This window comes from Nicotiana tomentosiformis, chromosome 9 (assembly GCF_000390325.3).
Source record: "Nicotiana tomentosiformis chromosome 9, ASM39032v3, whole genome shotgun sequence".
Taxonomy (NCBI): Eukaryota; Viridiplantae; Streptophyta; class Magnoliopsida; order Solanales; family Solanaceae; genus Nicotiana; species Nicotiana tomentosiformis.
Genome location: NC_090820.1, coordinates 42,870,664 through 42,892,207, shown reverse-complemented (window position 1 = coordinate 42,892,207; position 21,544 = coordinate 42,870,664). Strand labels below are relative to the sequence as shown.

Below are 21,544 nucleotides of genomic sequence, written 5' to 3'. Positions count from 1 at the left end.
AATACATGCCATTTACCGAGAAATGGAACATGAAACGTAAGTAGTACTTTGCTTTGAAGGTTTAATCTCGTTTCTTTTCTTCTTATTTCTTTCTTCATTGATATATTTTGGCATCGCAGTTGTGGCCCAGATGCCGGACCCAATTATGGAACTTAAGGAATGGGTCGAAGGCCTTGTGTTATAGAGGTCGTACTCAGAGCGTGCTTGGATGGAGTTATCGAAAGGTCGATGGGAGGCCTGCAGTCATGGAAATTTTCTTTCTTAGAATGGTTATCGTTTAGGCTTCTTTTCGAGCTTACACATCTATTTTCCTTTGTAGGCCTCGTGAAAGACATTGCAATTAGGGCCCCATCTAGTGACAAAGAAGTCCTTCCCCACCCATCTGCTCTGAAGCAGGCCAAAGAGAAGAAGAGAAAAGAAGCTCCGAGTTCCCCGGGCTTGGAAAAGAAGAGGCCGGTGAGGAAGTCTCGCAAGTCCAGGGGGAACACCAGTGCTATGTCTTCGGACTCAATCCTTCGATTAAGGTATTAGTCAGAAGAAGAAGAGGAAGATAAGTCCAAACTGGTAGCCCGCGTCTGGGCCGGTATCATCATATAAGAAGTTCTCGAACCAGGGAGCACTGAAGTCGAAACGTCCCGACTTGAGGAGGTCGGTGAGAGAGCTCTAGCTGAAGCTTCCGAGCCAGAAAGGGTCGAACCTATTTCGCCCCAAGCTAGGGGGTCGAGAGAAAGACCAGGTGCAATGGTTCACGAGCTGCGAAAAGTGCCCCAATAGATGAATTTGGAGCGGTCAACATTAGCGGATCTCCTCAGATTTTGGATGCCATGATCCGTGAAGCCGGTATACTGAGTCCTCAGGGGGTGACTGATATCCACGACTTCTTGGATGTGGTCGAATCCACTGCTTTAGAAGATGTCACTGAGCTCGGTGACCTACCGGCCCCAAGGAAGGAACCGTCGTCCAGTGCTACCGGGTTTCCCTTCCTATTCAATGAAGCCCAAGAAGCATTAAATCGGGTAAATTCGTGTGTCTATCCTTTCTCATATATTCTAACTTTTAAAGTGGTAAATAACCACAACATCTTCCCCTATGCTTACAGGCATCAGTGCTGCACCACAAGGCTTTCTTCCGATATCGGGAGGAATTAACTTATCATGAAGCCGAGGTCCGGGACCTCACTAAGAAAAATGACACCTATAAGCTTCTCAGTAAGAAGCTTCAGGATGATTTAATAACGGCTCGAGACGAGCATGCCGAGATGGCCGAGCAGGTATTCAGAGTGCTTCATGATAGTGAAGATGAATTAGATATAGTAACTAACGATCCGATCATACAGGTCCGACAGAGGCTCGAACTGATCAGGGAGCTTCAGAAACAAGTAGATACAATACAAGCCGAGGCTAAAGAATTTAAGAAGAATATGGACATCTTGGACTCGAAGAAGGAAATCGTCCAAGCACAACTGGAGTCGGCTGAGGCCCAACTCCAAGTTATAAAAGAGAAGGCCCCTGTACTGGTCGAGAAAATCAAGGAGTTTCAATCTCAGTTGGACTTGGCTATTTCTGATAAGGCAAGCTTGGCTAATGAACTCGAAGTGGTCAAATCTGAGGTGGTCGTAGACAACACCAAAGTTGATGCTAAAGTGGCCCAATTTAAAGTCGATGTCAAGGCCATCCAGGCAAAGGCCAATAGCATGGTGGATCATGCAAAATGAAAAGATCGAAGGGAAGCCCTCGAGGGAATTCGTGATCAAGGCTTAGATATTATGGCCGAAATCGAGAATGCCAAGGCAGAGGAAACCAGGGCCCGGAAGCTGGCCTTTCCCGAGGAAGACTCCGACAGCTTGAGCGAATCCGAAGATGGGGAAGATCCCGAGGATGGAGACGTTACCCCCGATGAAGACCAGGCCATTTAGGCCTTTATATTTTTGATTTCTTTTGCATATTTTTTAGGCCGCTTTGGTTGTTGTAAATTTTTGTATAAGGCTGATCTGGATTTTGTAAATATTATATATATATATATATATATATATATATATATATATATATATATATATATATATATATATAAGGCTTTTCTTCCCCTTTGGATCTCAAATTTTTCCTTTGCTTTATTACTTGTGTTCACAAAGGTCGAAATGCCTTAGCGTGAAACAATGGGGTTATGTTCGAGGGTTCGAACAAATCTTACTTTTATTGCCTTTCTGGGTTAAGGAGTTGTTGGAGTTCGATGTTACCGAAGATTTTTCCCCGAAAATATCTCAAGTTTATGAATTTGCCGAGGGCAGCCTTTAAGAACTAGTTGTGAAACATTTTCTCTTTTTCGAAGGCTTGTTTTTCTTACGGGTCTCGGACATCTCCGAGCCGAGTTGAATTGGCCGTAGCCTTTTAGTTTGGGAACTGTCCATTGGGCTTATTTTGCCAAGTTATCCCGGCTTGCCCGAGATAACAGTCTCCAAGTGGGGTGGTCGTGGCCTATAGAAACCGGGGAGTTGCCTAATAGGACATTTTCCCCCGAGGCCCGATGACTTGGACTGTTTAAGTTGGACGGCGGTCCCCGAGTGAGGGGGTGATCGTTCGCATTTTGGTTATGTATTGCTCTTGTGCTTGTTATTTTTCGGAAATACGAAGTTCTTTACAGGGATGTAAAGAGGAATTTTTTAAAACATAAGATGATTGAAAAGAAAGTACTTCTCTTTATTCTTGATTGAATCAATCATACATGCGTACATGTTTTATTCTAGGGCTCGAGCAATCTATATGGGCACGGTTCATTTTGACCATTTGGCCCTTACAATAAATCATTTATATCGAGACCCTCCCTTTATGAAGTAGTTTCCTCGCTATAGTTGATATTTGAAGACAATGCATATTCGAGGGTAGCCCCCTAGTATTCGAGGTTGATTGCAAAGGAACATTGGATATTGTTAAGCTGATCTTCGGTGCCGATTCATAATCGGGTTTGATTCTAAGTTAGCACGATTCATTGTTGCCTTGTTAAAAACATCGCCGAAAAACCCTTTTGGAACAAAACCGGTCCAAGGAAAAAAGAGTGAAACACGTGCTTTCAGACCTAAAGACTTCGTGCCGTTAGCCGAAAAATCCATCGTCGTTTCTTGTTGACCACCTACAAGTGTTAGTCTGAAATGGAAAGGTTTCGTACCTTAAAAGTAATATCATTTTAAGTGAGATATATTACAATTGCTCGGTAGTTGTTCTCCATTCATCGTTCCGAGCTTGTAGGACCCTTTTCCGGTAACCTCGAGAATTTGGTATGGTCCTTCCCAATTCGGACCCAATTTCCCTTCATTTGGATTTCGGGTGTTGAGGGTGAATTTTCTTAGCATTAAGTCCTCAACGCTGAAATATCGAAGATTGGCTCTTCGATTGTAATATCTCTCGATACGTTGCTTTTGGGCGGCTAATTGGATGAGGTTCGTTTCATCCAATAGTTCAAGGTTCGTATTCATGGCATCGTCATTTGATTCCTTTATTGCATATCATAACCGGATACTCGGATCTCCGACTTTGACCAGTATTAGAGCTTCGGCACCATAAACTAACGAGAATGGGGTAGCCTCGCTACTAGACTTCGAGGTTGTGTGATACGCCCAAAGAACTTCGGGCAGCATTTCCCTGAACTTTCCTTTGGCGTTGATTAGCCTCTTCTTAAGATTTTGAATGATGGTTTTGTTGGTCGATTCGGCTTGCCCGTTCCCGCTAGGATGATAAGCTGTTGATAGGATTATTCTGATCTTATGTTCTTCGATGAAGTTGGTTACTTTGTTGTCGATGAACTGTTTCCCGTTATCACACACAATTTCGGATGGCATCCCAAATCGACATATGATGTGATCCCAAATAAAGTCGATGGCCTCCTTCTCCCTAACTTTCTCGAAGGGCTGTGCTTCAACCCACTTAGAAAAATAGTCAGTCATAAATAAAATAAAATGAGCTTTACCTGACGCCCATGGAAGAGGGCCAACGATATTCATTCCCTACTTCTTGGATGGCCATAGTGACAAGACTGAATGGAGTAGTTCCCTGGGTTGGTGGATCATCGGTGCATGTCTTTGACATTTGTCACATTTTTGAACAAACTCGTTGGCATCTTTTTCCATGTCTATCCAATAATAGCTGGCTCTGATTACCTTTTGAATCAATGATTCGGCACCAGAATGATTTCCGCAAGTGCCCTCGTGAACTTCCCTCGGGATATACTCGGTGTCTCCTGGTCCCAGACATATCACTAGTGGACCATCGAACATTCTTCTGAACAAGGTTTTGTCTCCGAATAAGTTGATTTGTGTTGCCTTCGTGCGCAGGGCCCTCAATTCTTTTGGATCTGAGGGAAGTTTTCTGATTTTCAAATACTCTATGTATTTATTTCTCCAACCCCAGGTCAAGCTTGTGGAGTTTATCTCGGCGTGGCCTTCTTCCACTACTAAGCTCATGAGTTGTATGACGTCCCCCGAATTGAGCTCGTTGTCCTCGACCGATCACCCTAAGTTTGCGAGGGCATCAGCCTCACTATTCTGATCTCGTGGCATATGTTGCAAAGTCAACTCCTTAAATTGGTGCAAAGTTATTTGTATCTTATCTAGGTATCTTTGCATTCGTTTTTCCCTAACTTTGAAGGTTCTGTTAAACTGATTCACCACGAGGAGGGAGACACATTTGGCTTCAATCACCTCCGCTCCCAATCCTTTGGCTAGTTTGAGACCTGCAATCATGGCCTCATATTCGGCCTCGTTGTTAGGTAATTTCACAGTTCTAATATATTATCTAACCACGTTTCCTGTGGGTGGTCTTAGTACAATGCCGAGTCCGGACCCTTTTGCATTCGAAGCACCGCCCGTAAAGAGGGTCTAGATTCTCGAGGATGTACCCGAGTTTACCAACAACTCTCTTTCAACCTCAAGTACTAGGGACGGCGTGAAGTCATCCACAAAGTCTGCCAAAATTGGATCGGTTTGTAGAGGTCGTGGCCATTTAGTATATTTGATGCGTACGATAGCCGATACGATGGCGGATGCATCAATATTGAAGTTATATTCTGACAATTGTGGTGCTTTTTTAGGTTCGGTATGCCTGTCGAAACCATTCTTGCTCATGAGCCCCCGAGAGCTATGGCCTTGATCATTTTTCCTTTCACCACATACAGGGTTGCGCCCAGGTCCGTTTCCCCGACGATCTCCATTATAAGGCTGTTATCGATATCTGTTCGACCTTGGTTCTCAGTCGATATCCCTCTTAATTTTGTCGACGGGTCTGATCGGATAAAAGGACCCGGAAGGAGCCCCGAGTTGGTCATCTTCGATCCTGATCTTAGATTGGTACCAGTTATGGACATCGGCCCAAGTGACAGTCGGGTATTCTATCAAATTCTGTTTCAACTACTGCGAAGCCACCGAGCTTCAAACATTGATTTTGAACTGCCTTGGGTTAAAGCTTGAACTGCCCAATCTTCGACGATCGGTGGTAGGTCCATCTGTTCCATTTGGAATCGAGACACGAATTCTCTAAGCATTTCCATGTCTTTCTATCTTACCTTTAAAAAGTCTAATTACTTGGTTTTGACCTTAATTGCTCTGGCGTGTGCCTTTACGAAAGAATCTGCAAGCATAGCAAAAGAATCAATAGAGTTAGGTGGTAAATTGTGGTACCATATCATTGCTCCCTTTGATAGGGTCTCCCCGAATTTCTTTAGTAACACAGATTCGATTTCGTCGTCCTCTAGATCATTCACTTTAATTACACATGTGTAAGAGGTGACATGCTCGTTTGGGTTAGTCGTTGCGTTGTACTTAGGAATCTCAGGCATGCAAATTTTTTTGGGGATCGGCTTCGAGGCCGCACTTGGAGGAAAGGGTTTTTGTACGAACTTCCTGGAATCCAGGCCCTTCATTATCGGAGGTGCTCCTGGGATTTGGTCTACCCTGGAATTTTAAGTTTCCACCTTTTTGTCGTTAGCCTCGATCTTCTTCTCCCTTGATTCTATCCGTTTTGTCAGCTCCTCTAGCATCTTTATAACTTTGGAGCTAACCCCCGATTCACGTTCGTTTGACCTATCTACGACTGATTCATGCTCAGCCCTGCTTGGCGCGCGGCTTTGGTTTTGTAACTAAGCTATTGGCGCATGTTGAGCTTGTAACATTTCGAAGATCATTCGTAGGTTGATCCCTTCTCCTTCAACATTTTCTGTGTTCCAAGTTACCGATCGGGCTCCACCACAAATGCTATTTTCGGGGTCGGTAGGCAAATTTGCATCGAAAGCAACATTGCGAATTAGCGTCGATCGGATCTGCGATCGGAATTCCAGCGGGAACAGCAGGCGGTATCTCGTTACCGGGCGCTATGTTGTTGTTTTCACCTTGGTGATCGGACTCGTTGCCAATATGTAGAGGTGCCGATTGAGAGTTTGACATTTTTCTATTTTAGCCTAGAATCAAAGATACTCACAAGAACAAGAGTAAAATAGTGTGTGTTACGAAAGCTAGTACGAGGCAATCACTATTATCCTTAGCCCCACGGTGGGTGCCAAACTGTTTACCAAAAAAAGGATAACAATTGAATTTATACGCAGTTTTAAGGATACATGATATAACTTGGCACAAATTGAGAATATATATATATATATATATACTTGGCACAAATTGAGGAAATATATATATTAATGTTAAAATTGACTGTGAAAGAAATAAATGCAAACCAAACGAATCGAATAGCCTTGGCCCTGAGGTTCGATCACCCTCTAACCAAGTGAAGATTCAATTGATATAAAAATAGAGTAGCAAGATATTGAAAGCTAGAAGAAGGTAGTATATCGCTTTGTATTGCGTAAAATGTCATGTCCCTTACAAATGATCAGACCCCCCTTTATATAGTTGGGGAGTCCTACATTTGATACAATTCTAAATACAGTAAGGAATCTCACGATAGGCTAATTAATCGGCCTCTTATTGATACGTGTCGGGATTTCCGCCGCGATCCTCGTCCGATTGCGGATATTTCTTCCGTTATTTGGCTCAGTAAGCTTCCCTTGGTCTCGCTCGATTTCTATCTTGCTCGGTCTCGATCTTGGCCGGTCTCCATCTTAGTCGATCTCGATCGATCTCTGGGTCACGAGCTCGGCAATCTAACTTCGCACCATGGTTCGATATAACACGAGTTTGAACCTTGCTCTATCATGTTCTAGTTTCGATCAGTCATACGAAGGGCAAGCCTGGTTTTGACTGTATACAAAAATATTCGAAGAGTTACAAGTATACCAGTACATTATGTAGTGTTCAGGAAAAGTCATTGAAGTCATCCATTCAAAAGAAAGAAAAAGAAACAATAACAACTTCACTCTTCCAGCATAACTTTCCACATTTACGAATCTATCAGTTCAGGAACTGCAACCTTAATTGTTCCCTCAAGCATTTGTGTTACCATCTTCATTGAAGGTCTAAGAATTGGATTAGGGTGGATACACCACAATCCCACCATGATAAATCTTTCAAATCTTGTAATATCATTCAAAACTTCTGGATCACCTCTTGCAAGTTTGTCTATTCTACCACTTCTCGTGCAGCCTGCAGCCCAATTTATAAGCAGTAAATCATCTCCTTCGTCGTCTTCGTCCTCCTGCTCTATCCTGTTCAGCTCAATATGCCTTCTGCCACATGTAATCTCCAGTAACATTACACCAAAGCTAAAAATGTCCACTTTGGGTGTTATTGGTGCATTCTTTAGCCATTCTGGTGCCAAGTATCCCACTGTCCCTCTTGCGCAAGTGTCTGTTCTTGTTTGATCCTTCTTCAAGAGTTTTGATAGCCCAAAATCTGAAATCTTGGCATTGTATTTGTTGTCGAGCAGTACATTTTGAGGCTTTATGTCACAGTGGATGATTGGAGTATCACATTCTTCATGTAAATATAGCAGTCCTCTTGCAATTCCTAGTGCCATTTCTGATCTGTGACTCCAAGTAGGCAGCATTCCTTCCTTGAATAAAAAATCTGACAACGCTCCATTCTTCATCAACTCGTAAACCAAAAGAAAGTGATTATCATCAATACAAAATCCCAATAGCTTTACCAAATTCTTGTGATGAGTTCTACCTATGATTTTTAGCTCTGTCATGAATGCCTTCTCACTTGGCTCTGCAACTTCCTCCAATCGTTTTACTGCAATCTCTACTTGAACGTCCTTGAAGTTCAGAATCCCAGAGTAAACATTCCCAGAAGCTCCTTTTCCAAGTAGCTTGCTGAAGCCATTTGTTGCTTCATGCAATTCTTTGTATGTGAACTCACGGAAATTGATCCCTATTCTTGATAAATCAGGCTGCCATTTACGTCGTATGAGCCTCCGAGGAGAAGGATGATAGTAAAGAGCCAAGGCTCCAAATAAGACAGCAAGGGAGCTGCTGCTTATAAGGCCAGCAGTGAGTTGAGCTCTGGTGTTGGATTTCTTCTTTCTCGATTGGCCAACTTTTGCTGACTTCATGGGAACCTTGATGAAGGAAATGCTACCTTTTGTCATAGAAGTTTTACGGGCGTTGAGTATAGGAGTCCTCTTCTTGGAACATGTCCTATTGACTAGAGTAGCTGCCATGGCATAACAATCTTCCTTGACAAGCTTCATGCATCGCTCCTCGTCCGTGTCAAAATAATGTTCATAATCCCCAATCTCCGGGTAAGGTATGTCACTATCCTTAATAGCCTGCACTCTGAAATTTCCTGCAGATAGATTTGCACAGAAGTTGACCATTATTTTAGGATGACATCCGTTCCTGGGATTACCTTGATCGAAGAGAATATAGCCCGGAAGACAGTCACAATTTACTGTTTCATTGTCATTTGAGCTGCAGAATCCATAAGCCCCACAAACTGCATTCACCATACATGGCTCTGAAGGGATCTTCCATACTCTAATCCAATTGCTATCATTAGTCTTATGATAAGCATACTGCTGGAAGTTTCCAAAACTGTCTAGAGTTGCACGGTGATAGTAGTCTTCAACTGGGGCCGGGACACTCGATGAAAAAGAATAAATTGTGTTATTATGGCCTTTCTCAAGATACAACAATGCATTGCTCTTGTTGAAAACTAGATTCACATCACCATTTCCTTTTTGATCTTGACTGCTTAGCCAATACCCTGGGTCCCCGAAACGATAGGCAGATAATACCAATTTTCCATCATATTGCATTTCTAGCATGAATTTCCCTGTATAGTACTTGGAATTCTCACTTGAATTTGCATTGGAGTAGAGTTTTCCTTTTGATAATAAAGTTTGCCCTGGCAAGAGTGTATCAGTAGGAAAATTAAAGCTCTCCCAAACATTTCCTAAACTGGAGTCTCTCAAAACAAGATTTCCATCGTCTTGCATGATTCCCCACTTTGCATTCCCACTGTAAATCTGTTGGACAGTGCTATTTGCATAATTGAGCACAAGCTGGCCACTACTTGTTAGACTAATAGTGGATCCAGTTTCTGCTGGACTGTCGCGATTTGCTGACCAGATGAGTGTTCTTTCCTGGATTTTGTTGAACCAAATTCCAACTAGGAAAAGAGTAGCTGAAACACGATAAAATCCGAATGCAAAGTCCTCGGATGATGATAACAAAGAAACATTGTCTCCAGCAGTAAAAGTAGAGCCTGTGCTAATATTTGGCAAATTTTGGCCATTGGAGTAGTGATGAAGGATTAAAAGGAAAAAGGGAAGAAGATTAAGTGATATTCTCATTTTGTATAAAGTATAAACTCAATGAGGCTTAGTTTCAGACAAGAGGAAAGAAAAGAGTTTACTCTTTCATATACAAAACTGTTTGCTTAATCTTCAAATGTCAATTTCTAACCAGTAATTGCACTATGCTTAAAGCCATCATCTTTGAAAATTGTTTTTGCTTCATTCAATTGGGATTCTTCTTTTTATCTACACTTGTTAACTGCTGGTTGAGTAGAGGTTACATTTAGATGACTTCAGTCATGCATAATGAATATTCAAGTCAAGATACATGGATCTATCTGTACATGTAACTTGACCAAATCTGTGGAAAAAGTTCAGTAGATGGTACCGTGCACCTTACCAGTTCATGTGATCTATCGATGCAGTTGATTAGGCTTTTTAGTCAAATTTCTCATGCTTAATGCCATTTAAACTGCCATTAGAATTGGCAAAAGGTCATTTCTTGATTGGTTAAGTGGGCAAATTCAACTTTTATGTAGCTGTAGACTTTGAAAAAGGAAAACTGAAATTAACCAGGCCTATTGACTTGGTCAATAAATGTTGGGTTACACTGTAGTTGGAGTTCATCTCCATCTCATTTATGGGATTTTAGAGATATATTGCATTTTAATATCTAAAACTTTATTTGTAAATTGCATGACTTCTCATTTTAATCAGTTCATGATCCCATGTTCTTACAAATTTATTATGCCAATAAATTCTTATTTATTCACCTATAAAAATGAGTGCTTCTTCTTGTGATGATGCACATAAATAGTGTTGTAATATGCATCAAAAGTAGGTGTAGTTGTGCAAAAAGCAAGTTGAGAAAAAGAAAAATGTCTAAGCCTCCAACTTATTCGCTACTAAAAAAAATTATTATTAGTTGAAGGAATATGTGCTTTTTTCTATGGAGATTTGGACTCATAACTAGTCCAGAGTTTGGAGGAGTAATACGACTTTGCCGGGCTGTTGTATCCAAGAGTATTACTGTTGGATCAGTAGAAATATGCGTCTTAGCCTAATGTATTTGTTATTTTTCTTCATATTTTTTTTTTTCAACTGTGTATGTATATTTTCACCTGGACAAGAGTTAGGGACGGACAAGATCTTCAATCTGTTTTAAATCTTATCTGTAGAATAGATTTGTCTAATACAAGAAAATTAAAACAATACAACAAATACTTCAATACATGTTTGAATCAATCATAGGAGGAACACCTACTTCTATAGTTCCCTCCAACATCTGAACAAGCATTGCTGCAGATGGTCTAAGATTTGGCTCAGGACACAAGCACCACAGTCCTACCATAGTCTTCCTCTCAAAATTACGAAAATCATCCACAATTTCTTCATCATGACTAACAACAGCTTTCAGCTTCTCAGTTCTCACACAATGAAGAACCCAATCCACTAAGATCAACTCGGACTCTTCGTTTGCTTCGTCGACTGGATTCAAGTCCATGTGCCTTTGGCAAAAAATAATCTCTGGCAGCAATGCGCCAAAACTGTAGATGTCAACTTTAGTAGTCACGGGCACGTTTTTTAGCCATTCTGGTGCCATATAACCCATGGTTCCTCTAAAATTCGTGATTGTTCGTGTCTGGTCTTTCATAAGAAGCTTTGCAAGACCAAAATCCGCAATTTTGGCTGTGTAGTTCTTGTCAAGAAGAACATTTTGTGGCTTAATGTCACAGTGAATGATCTGGTTTTCACATTCTTCATGCAAGTATAAAAGGCCTCTAGCAATCCCAAGTGTAATATCACTTCTTAGCTTCCAGCTTGGTCTTTGTCCATCTTGAAAGATGAAATTTGACACAGCTCCATTTTTCATCAATTCATAAACAAGAAGCCGATGATTCTTTTCGTTGCAAAAGCCTAACAAACGAACCAGATTCTTGTGATGTGTTAGGCCTATCACTCTCACTTCTGCCAAAAATTCTTTATCTTCTTCACCGCCATTTTCCAATTGCTTTATAGCAACTTCAACTTCTTCATCCTCTAACTTGAGAATTCCACTATAAACCACACCAGAAGCTCCTTGGCCTAATTTATTTTTGAAACCATTTGTGGCTTCGTGCAGCTGGTGGAAGGAAAATGCCCTTAAATTCAGCTCAATTGGCTTTCTTTTCGGAGGGTTTTTGGCATGTCTATATTTTCGCACGAAAGGGTGATAGTATATAGCAATTGCTGCAAAAAGTGGAGCAAGTACTGCACATACTGTCACACCTGCTACTAAAACACCCTTTGAGACAGAGTGTCTTTTGTAAGATTTGCTAATTTTAAGGAATGCAACCATGTTATTTGTTTCAGGAAAAACACTTCTAGCGTTCATTATAGGCATCCTCTTCTTGTAACATGTACTACCACTGAAGACAGCTGCCTCACAAAGACAATCATTCAATAATTCCTGCCTGCAAATCTCCTCATCAATATCAAACACCCTTTCCAGTTCTGAAAATTCCCTATTAGGAAAATCAACATTAGCTATTCTCTGGATAGAGACATCCGAAGGTGAAGAATTCGGATCACAGAAATCTTTCACCTCATTCGGATAACACCCTCGAGATGGATCATAGTGATCTTTGGGAGAATACCCTGGCAAGCAACTGCAATTGATTACCTTATTATCAGTTAATTGGCAAAAGCCATATACACCACAAATGTTGCTCACAACACAAGGCTGCGCGATAGCTTGCCACGCAACATCCCAACCGTTCCCATTTTCTTTGCTACGGTAAAGCTGTTGGAAATCTCCCTTGTCAGTGACCATCGCCATGTGGTAATAATCTTGAACTGAAGAAGGCTGGTGTGCTATCATGTTGCTTATGATTGAGCTTCCATTCATAATAAACATAGTAGCAGTAGTCTTATTGAAAACTAGCCATACATTATTGTGGTTTATAGTCTGAGCATTCCAGTACCCTAAATCAGGAGTTCTATAAGCAGACAAAACCACATTCCCATCCATCTGCATCTCTAGTCTGTACTTTCCCGTCGAGTAATCCACTGTACCATTGGAATTAGAAAATAGCTTTTGCCCCATAACAAGAACTTGTCCAGGCAAAATAGTATTTGTAGGGAAATCAAAGCTTTCCCACAAGACTCCTGAGGATGAATTTCGCAGGACAAAATTTCCATCATCTTGCATAGCAGCAAAACTTGTGCCTATACCATTGTACAAAACAAACTCTCTCCTGTTAGAGTCTGTCAACACAAGGTGTCCACTCAGTGTTAGAATAACCTTTGATCCGGCATGAACTGGATCATCGCGATTGGCTGACCATATGAGAGTATGTTCGGGGATTTTATCAAACCAAATGCCAACAAGGAAGAGTCCAGTTTTAAGACTGTAGAACCCAAAGGCAAAATCTCCAGAGGGTGAAAGCCAGTGTGAAGATTTACTTCCAGCTGAGATGTTGGAACCAAGAGGAAGAATATCTCTACTTTCTTGAGAAAATGAACAAAGAAAGGTAAGCTGAAATAAGACACTCCGTAACAGGATTCTCCAAGAAACCATTGTTACACATGAAAATACCAAGAATCAGCAAGTAAGATACGAATGGAAAAAAATTGTTTTTCTTTTTTATGATAGTGAAGATTGAGACTTGCATATTATAACGCATATGGCATTCTTTTTTCCATATTGGAAGTTAATGTTCTCATAAACAGTTAGTGTGGTAAGTCAATATTGGGTCCATCCCATGACACACGTGAAAGAAGATAAGCTTACTTTTGGTTTTTTCAAGCCAATCAATTTAGAAAAGGTTTGGAAAGTAAATAGTGATGTAATTGCGTACATGAATATCGGTATTCTTCGATTATAAATAGTTACATCTACCTTCATTTGTAAGACGCACCAAATAAAGAAAAAGAAAGTGATTTACAAAATAAGAAGCAAAATATCATGTGAGAAAAAATATAGAGAGTTTGAGCGGTATTATAGTGGGGTGGAAAAATCAAAAGAGGTTTATTTCTTTTGAGTGTTTAGTGGTCTTGGAGTATTTTAGTCGGTACCACAAATTATAAATCCTTGCTACAATGAAATCAATTGCTCCTCTCGGGCCGTTGTTTTCCCTTTATTCAAAAGGGTTTTCCACATAAAAAATCTCGGTGTCTTTATTTTTCTTATTATTACCGTTGGTTATAGTATTTTAGTAATCCGTATTTATTATAATCGTATACCGTGAATATTATTTATGTGGGCTTAATTTTCCCAAAGTCACGGGAACGATCACAGACTTTTACACATAATGTTATTTAGGATTTGGTCACAAAAGACTAGTTGGAAAAGGTATATGCCTCAAACATCAAAATAATTAAGATTGAAAAATCTTTGCATACTATGCTGCATATGTAGCCACTCGCTGGGAACTTATAATATCCGGTAGGCACAAGATTTCAAGTATATTTAGCAGCCTAAAAGATATTAGAATGGTCAGCATATGCAACTCTCTCACGACCCAATTTCCCCTCTGTATGACGTCGTAACGGCACCTAGTCTTTACGACTAGGTAAGCCTAACATTTGCGGAATAATAAAATAAAAATAAAAATTTAACAACTAACAGTCCAAAAATACACAGCAGATCCCAAAACCCGGAACATCGTGAATCACAAACTACATAAAGAAAATCTAGTTTCTCTATACATCAGAGTCTAACAAAGGAAAAATACAAAAGATAATGGACATGAGAAAGAGTAGAAGGAGACTCCGAGGTCTGCGGACGCGACAAATATACCTTAAAGTCTCCAAAGCTGTCACGGCTCACTGATAATGCGGCTGATAAGGAGCACCTGGATCTGTATATGAAAAATATGTGCAGAAGAGTAGTATGAGTACACCACAATCGGTACCCAATAAGTGCCAAGCCTAACCTCGATCGAGTAGTGACGAGGTCAGGTCAGGGTCCTACTGGTAAATATATAATAAAACAAGATAGAGTGTAATACCGCAGTAAAATAAAGGCTGAAATTTAACAACAATGAAATCGTAGAAGGTAACAGCTCAGTACACAGAAACACAATCGGGGATCTCCCGATATACCGTCTCGTAGTCCCAAACGTAAATGTGCAGTACAAGGAGATCTCCCGGAATACCGTTCTATAGTCCCAAAGTAAATATGCAGTACAATAGGATCTCCCGAAATACCGTTCCGTAGTCCCAAAGTAAATATGCAGTACATGAGGATCTCTCGGAATACCGTTCTGTAGTCCCAAAGTAAATATGCAGCGAAAACAATAAAATTCAATAGTTACAACACAAAATTTTACAGTTCAACCTAAGCACCAGTTAAGGAAAGACAGGTAAATTTACTAAAATGCTGCACGTAGTTCAAGTAAACAGTTAAGGCAAGTAGGCATGCTATTCTAAGCTAGCAGGATACTACACATGGTGATGAAAACTCAAATAAGAAGGAAATCAGGTTATTACTTAGTAGAAAATCGGGTTTTTACACAATTAGCCCGTGTACGTACTCGTCACCTCACGTACACGACACTCATATATCAAAAACAGTACATATCCTACGGGGAGTTCCCCCACACAAGGTTAGGCAAGCCACTTACCTCGAACCAAGCTAAATCAATCGGTAACAATGCCTTTTCCACGAATATCCGACTCTGAATGGCCCAAATCTAACAAAAAATAATTACATATCATAAATACAACTACAATAAACTAATATAATTAATGAAATAAAAATTTAGATAAAAATTCCGAAATCCGTCCTAAAAAGTCGACCCGAGCCCACGTCTCGAAATCGGGCAAAAGTCACAAAATACGAACACGCATTCACTCACGAGTCTAACCATATAAAATTTACTCAAATCCTACCACAAATCCCCTTTCAAAACTCGATATCTTTGTTGAAGAAGTTCTTCCAATTTTTTTCCAATTTCAACCCCAAAATCCAAAATTAAAGAGGAAATTAATGATAGATTAGTGGGATATAACCATAAAGGAGTTAAGAATCGCTACCCAATTGTTTGAAAATCCCTCAAAATCTGGTCCAAATCCGAGCTCCTAACTCAAGTTATTGATAAAAATGTCAAAACCCCCCTTTTTGGAAACATAATACTGCCGAGTGATGCCTTAATCACGATCGCGGAAGTAGCCTCGCGATCGCGAAGAGCAACTTTGCTTTCCCAGAAATTTACTATACTCGATCGCATAAAACACCACGCGAACGCGATGCTCTGGCTCACATACTCAGGCGATCGTGAACGTCCTCACGCGTTCGCGATGAGCAAAGCGTGTGGCCCATCTTTGGTACACTTAACCTTACGCGATCGCGACCTTGTCTTTGCGTTCGCGAGCACCACCTCGCATCACTACGCGTTCGCATGTCCAAGTCCGTGAACGCGAAGAACAATTCCATCCTCTGCCCAGCTAAGCCTACGCGATCACAGATCACCCCACGCGATCGCATATAAGGAAATCAGGACTCAGACAACAGAAAACTTCAGCAACCTCCTAAGTCCAAAAATCGATCTGTTGGGCGACTGAAACTCATCCGAGGCCCCCGAGACCTCGACCAAACATACGAACCAATCCTAAAATACCATACGAACTTAGTCGAGCCCTCAAACCACATAAAACAACACTAAAATCACAACTCATCCTCCGATTCAAACTTAAAGAACTTGAAACTTCCAATTTCGATAACCGATGCCGAAACCAACTAAACCACGTCCGATTGACCCCAAATTTTGCACACAAGTCAAATTCAACATTATAGACCTACTCCAACTTCCGTAATCGGAATCCGACCCCGATATCAAAATTTTCACTACCGGTCCAAAACTCCAACAATTCAACTTTCACCATTTCAAGCCTAAATAAGCTACGGACCTCCAAAACACTATCCGGACATGCCCCTAAGTCCAAAATCACCTAATGGAGCTAACGAAACTAACAGAACTCCATTCCTGAGTCGTATTCACACAGTTATGACTACGGTCAAAATCTTAAGACTTAAACTCCCGTTTTAGGGACTAAGTGTCCCAAAACTCTCCTAAACCAAAAACAAAACCTCCCGGAAAGTAACATAAGCAGAAAAAGGTATGGAGAAACAGTAAATAGGGGTTTGGGACTAATACACTCAAAATGACCGGCCGGGTCATTACAAACTCCTAGAACATGGTAAAGTCACCCAATCTCATTCACATTTCCTCTTACAGAATTTATCAATCACCCACACAAAAGAAACTCCACTACCCCTTCGCTAGTGATAGTTAAGATTTCTGATCACAAATTCCTGGTGATCACCATAATATGTTTATGGTGATCATGCGTATTTTCTGGCAAACTCTTACCGATCTATAGAACTTTTAGCTTTATTGCTTAACATTTTGGTGATCATTAGAATTTTTGGTGTTTCAACTTTTGACGAGCATACTTTAAATTTCTATTTTACTAAAGTTTTTCTTAATAGTCTTAGAATATAAATAATAATTTTAATTTGGTTAAAAGCGTTTTAGAAAGATAATTTTTCCTTTCTTTAGTAAAAGACTACTTTCTCTCCAAGTATACGACATATTGTCTCTTGTGTCTGTCTCTCTCTCTCCTTCGCGGTTTTGATTTGTTCTTCTCTGAAATCAAACGGATTTTGACATTGCATTCTTCTTGATTTTGCAACTGTTTCTTCCCCAACAATATTAAGTATAATCACATGTACGATTTTAATGGTTCCTTTTATACATTGCATTAACTTTGTTTGGGGTTTCAATTTAGGATTAGTTTTATGATTTAATTTCTGGTTTTTGTGTTGATAGTAATCTTAGTTGAATCGTTTTCCTTTTTTATTTATGTTAAAATAGTTTCCTAGGGTTTACTTTAATTAGTGCATTTATTTTGTAGGTTTTACTTTTACGATTAGTATTTTTAGGTTTTTTGAAAATGTCTTTGTGTTTTTTTATGAAAATTCTATGTATTCTTCGGTGATTTTTAGAGACGTTGAAATTCTTAAAATTTTTGAGACTTAAATAGGTGATGTTATTTAAGTATGAAATTTATAATACTTCAAGGATACTTAATTTTTGGGAAATAGTTTTGTTTTGTGTTTTGTATAAGTAAAGTATGTTTTGTCTGCAATTTTTGTTTTTTTTTAATCAACTTCAACATTATTGGAGTTGAATTTGTGCTCTGTATTTGTAAAAACTACAACATGTTTTGGATGGAATTTTTGTTCTGTAATTGCTGAACTTCAGTATTCTTAAAGCTGGAGTTTTGTTTTGTATTTTCTGAACTTCAACATTCTTAGAGCTGATGTTTTGTTCTGTATTTCTCTGAAGTTAGAGGCCTTTAGAATATAACTTAAGCCAAATTGTGCTGAAGTTTTAATGATTTTTCGGATAATGTTCTGAAGTTATTTGTAAAAACTACAACATATTTTGGCTGGAGTTTTTGTTATGTAAATGCTAAACTTTAGTATTTTTAGAGCTGAAGTTTTGTTCTGTAGTTTCTGAACTTCAGCATTCTTAGTGCTGAAGTTTTGTTCTATATTTATTTGAAGTTAGAGGGATTTAAAATATAACTTAAGCCAAATTGTGCTGAAGTTTTTAATAATTTTTTTATAATGTTCTGAAGTTATTTTTCCCACATGTAATATTTTTGAACAGCTGGCATCTAGGAAATCCAAAGCACCTTAAGATCCTAAAAAACCTAAAGCACCTAGAATGCGTAAAGGTCCTTCGGTCCTTGTTTTTGTACCTACAAAACCAGGGGAGAGATATTTTGAGTTTCGAGATTGGTTTAACTGTCGTGTTTACTGGAAGGGGAACCACAAATTGAATGGTTTAATTGCAACTTTTTTTACTCCTGGACAACAGAAGAAGCTGAATAATAGTACATTTCAGTATATTATGGCTATGGAGAATTTCCATTGCAGCATGAAGTTGGTTCATTGTTTGATTCTTTCTCGCGTATTCACCAATGATCGAGATTCCATTAGTTTCAAGATTTTTGGCTGTGATGTGTCGTTCAGCCTTGAAGACTCTCACATTATGTGTGGTTTGAGGATCACATCACATAATGCCGAAGAATCAATTAAACTAGAGTATAAGATTCTGAAGCGTTATTTTGGGAAGTCTAAGGGTGTGACCTTGAAGGACATTCGAGGGTATATGATACAGAATCAAATTAAAAAGGATGATGTGAATTTCAAACACGTATGCGAGAGTGATGAAGATGATGCGAAGCTTATGAAAATTCTTGTTGTGGAGTCTATTTTGTTCGGAAGAAGAATGAATCAACTCTGTTGGGGGAGTATGCAACTATTGTTGAAGATGATGCGGCTTGTCTTACTTATCCTTGGGGTAATGCGTCTTATGATAAGCTTATTACCTCAATGAAACATGCTTTGGACAACCAGAATAAAAATAATTCAACCGAATATACTGTAGGCGGATTTCCATATCCATTATGTGTTTGGTTCTATGAGCGCTTCCCAGATATTCGGGACAGGTACTTAAAAGAAGGCGACTTCCTTGATGCCCCTTAGGTTCCCAGGATGTTACGTTATACATCTTCTAGGAGAGCCTAAATTTAAAGAACTTCACGAGGATTACTTCAGTAATCATGGTGTAAGTTAATGTTCTTTATTTTTTCCTTTTTCTGTAGTTTTGTTAATATGTTGACGTATCAGTTTTATTTTATTTTTGATAATATACTTTTTTGTATTAAACAGAAATATCAGACATTTAGGGTATTAGATATAATTCCTACCGCAGAGGAATTGAATTCAATGCCTTTAATTGGACAATTACCATGAAGTCGCATTCGTTCGAAGGTACTGAATCTAGTTCCTTCAACTGGTGAATCACCATATAGTCGGAGTCGATCAAAAGAAACCAATCAAACTCCTATAATTAGAGAATCACCTTGTACCCAGAGTCGTTCTAAACATTGTACAATGGCGTTTGCCAATGAATTAGTCAACACAATATGTGATGTAACTTGTTTTTGTGTTTAATATAAAGTTTTTCGTACTATTTTTTTTTTAATTATAGGATTTTTATGTGATATTTTTGTTCTGTATTTCTCTCAACTTCAGCATTGTTTTTGAGCTGAAGTTTTTGTTCTGTGTTTTGTAAAATTACAACATGTTTTTTCTGTAGTTTTTATTCTGTTTTTTATGAACTTCAGAATTCTTGGAGTTGAAGTTGTGTTCTGTATTTGTAAAACTATAACATATTTTTGGCTGAAGTTTTTGTTTTGTATTTGATGAACTTCAGCATTCTTAGAGCTGAAGTTTTGTTTTGTATTTGCTAAACTTCAGCATCTTAGAGCTGAATTTTTTTTTTGTGTTTCTATTTTCTAAAATTATTGTGCCGTTTCTATTTCTATACTAGAGGGTAATGAGGGAGGTTAAAAACTATGCAACGGAACAAAGGCGCATGATCGCGAAAGAAGTTGTTCAAGAGTTTTGACTGGATGAGCGACCTGCTATTGTCGACGAGGTTGTGAAAAACGTCAGGATAAGCTTATTTATAGAAAAGTCTTTTTTTCCTGCTAATGTTATTCTTTTATTTAGATTAATCATTATTAGTAATTTTTTATAGGAATATTTTGATGAGAAATTTGAAAAGTTGTTTAAGATTTCCGACAAATCAAAAGGAATAGGTGATGGCGATGCAGATTTTGAATTGATGAACTATTGGCAATATGATAGGATGAACGACTCCTTTGAACCTCAATCGGATATTAATACTTCTCATGATGCACTGCATAAAGTCGTAGATGAATATGTAAGAGGTGAGTAAACAACTCTTGAAGGCCACGTTCAAGTATTCGAGGAAGTTCAATGTGTTGAACAACAAATTGAAGCGGAATGTTCTAGTGTTGATAGACTGAGCAAAGTTGTTGGATATGATGAACAGTTATCAACCGAGAATGTAGGAAGAAAGAAAGGTGCAGATGATGAAGTTTTCGGTGCTGAAGAACATGTGCCGACTTGTGCTTTGGGTAGTTGTATTGCAAAAGGCAATGTGTTTGCGGATGCAGATCATGAACCTGTTGGTACTGAAGAACACACACCGAGTGATGTGGGTACTCCCATGGGAAAGGCAATGCGTTTGCGGAAGCATTAGCTATTTTCCAAGAACTTTTAGGTGCAGAGACACAGGAAGTTGTCACTACAGGTATAAATATTTTCTATATATATATATATATATATATATATATATATATAATTCATTTTTAGGTCATTTATTCCCCATATGAATATGCAGTGGAAGTTAAAAATAGTGGTACTTCAATTGTTACAACTCAAATACTCTCCGATGATGCTGCATTGCATGAAGATGTAGTCGAGAAAATCCTTCTGCAGAATGCTCCAATGCTCTCCGACGATGCCACACCATTGAATAAAGCTGGAGCTGCTGAGATCGATAAAGGTATGAAGTCTGGCGATAGTGTAGTGGAAAACAAACGTCAAGGTATTCTATACATCACGAATTTATTATATTTGATCCAAGTATTTATTTTCAGTTTAAAATTACATACTTTCTTTTCTTTTGTGCTTTTTGATGATTATTCAGAAAGACTCGATGCATACAAAAAAGAAATTGGTGAACTCATTTGGCTATATGAATAAGGAGAAATACATGTTGGCTCCCAGACATGTGTGAAGTGTCTTTGTAGTATTTTCAAAATTTAGTCAATATTATTTAATTTTGTTTGCATGAAGATATAGGCATATCTGAGGGTAATGCAAGCGGATCCGTTGGTTTGCAAACACCATCTGTGTTGCAACACTTAGACCAAGTAGTATTTGCTGCAATTCGATTACAAGGTTTTTTTTTTTTACTAATGTGTGTTTGTATCAGTTGTAT

The 21,544-nt window shown here is 39.1% G+C and overlaps 2 protein-coding genes across 2 annotated transcripts; both read right to left on the bottom strand.

Moving 5' to 3' along the window:
• Nucleotides 1–7,325: 7,325 nt before the first annotated feature.
• Nucleotides 7,326–9,896, bottom strand: LOC108942795 (G-type lectin S-receptor-like serine/threonine-protein kinase LECRK4). Its single transcript, XM_018777207.3, has one exon. The coding sequence runs from the start codon at nt 9,726–9,728 to the stop codon at nt 7,374–7,376; it is 2,355 nt and encodes a 784-aa protein (XP_018632723.1). The 5' UTR covers nt 9,729–9,896; the 3' UTR covers nt 7,326–7,373.
• Nucleotides 9,897–10,821: 925 nt separating this feature from the next.
• On the bottom strand, nt 10,822–13,409 carry LOC104114874 (G-type lectin S-receptor-like serine/threonine-protein kinase LECRK1). The gene has a single exon (XM_018777205.3). It carries the CDS (start codon nt 13,228–13,230, stop codon nt 10,897–10,899), a length of 2,334 nt encoding a protein of 777 aa, XP_018632721.1. The 5' UTR covers nt 13,231–13,409; the 3' UTR covers nt 10,822–10,896.
• Between the last annotated feature and the right edge of the window lie 8,135 nt (nt 13,410–21,544).

Coding starts and splice junctions, on each gene's coding strand:
- LOC108942795 (XM_018777207.3), bottom strand. CDS start 9,728: ATGAGAATATCACTTAATCTTCTTCCCTTTTTCCTTTTAATCCTTCAT.
- LOC104114874 (XM_018777205.3), bottom strand. CDS start 13,230: ATGGTTTCTTGGAGAATCCTGTTACGGAGTGTCTTATTTCAGCTTACC.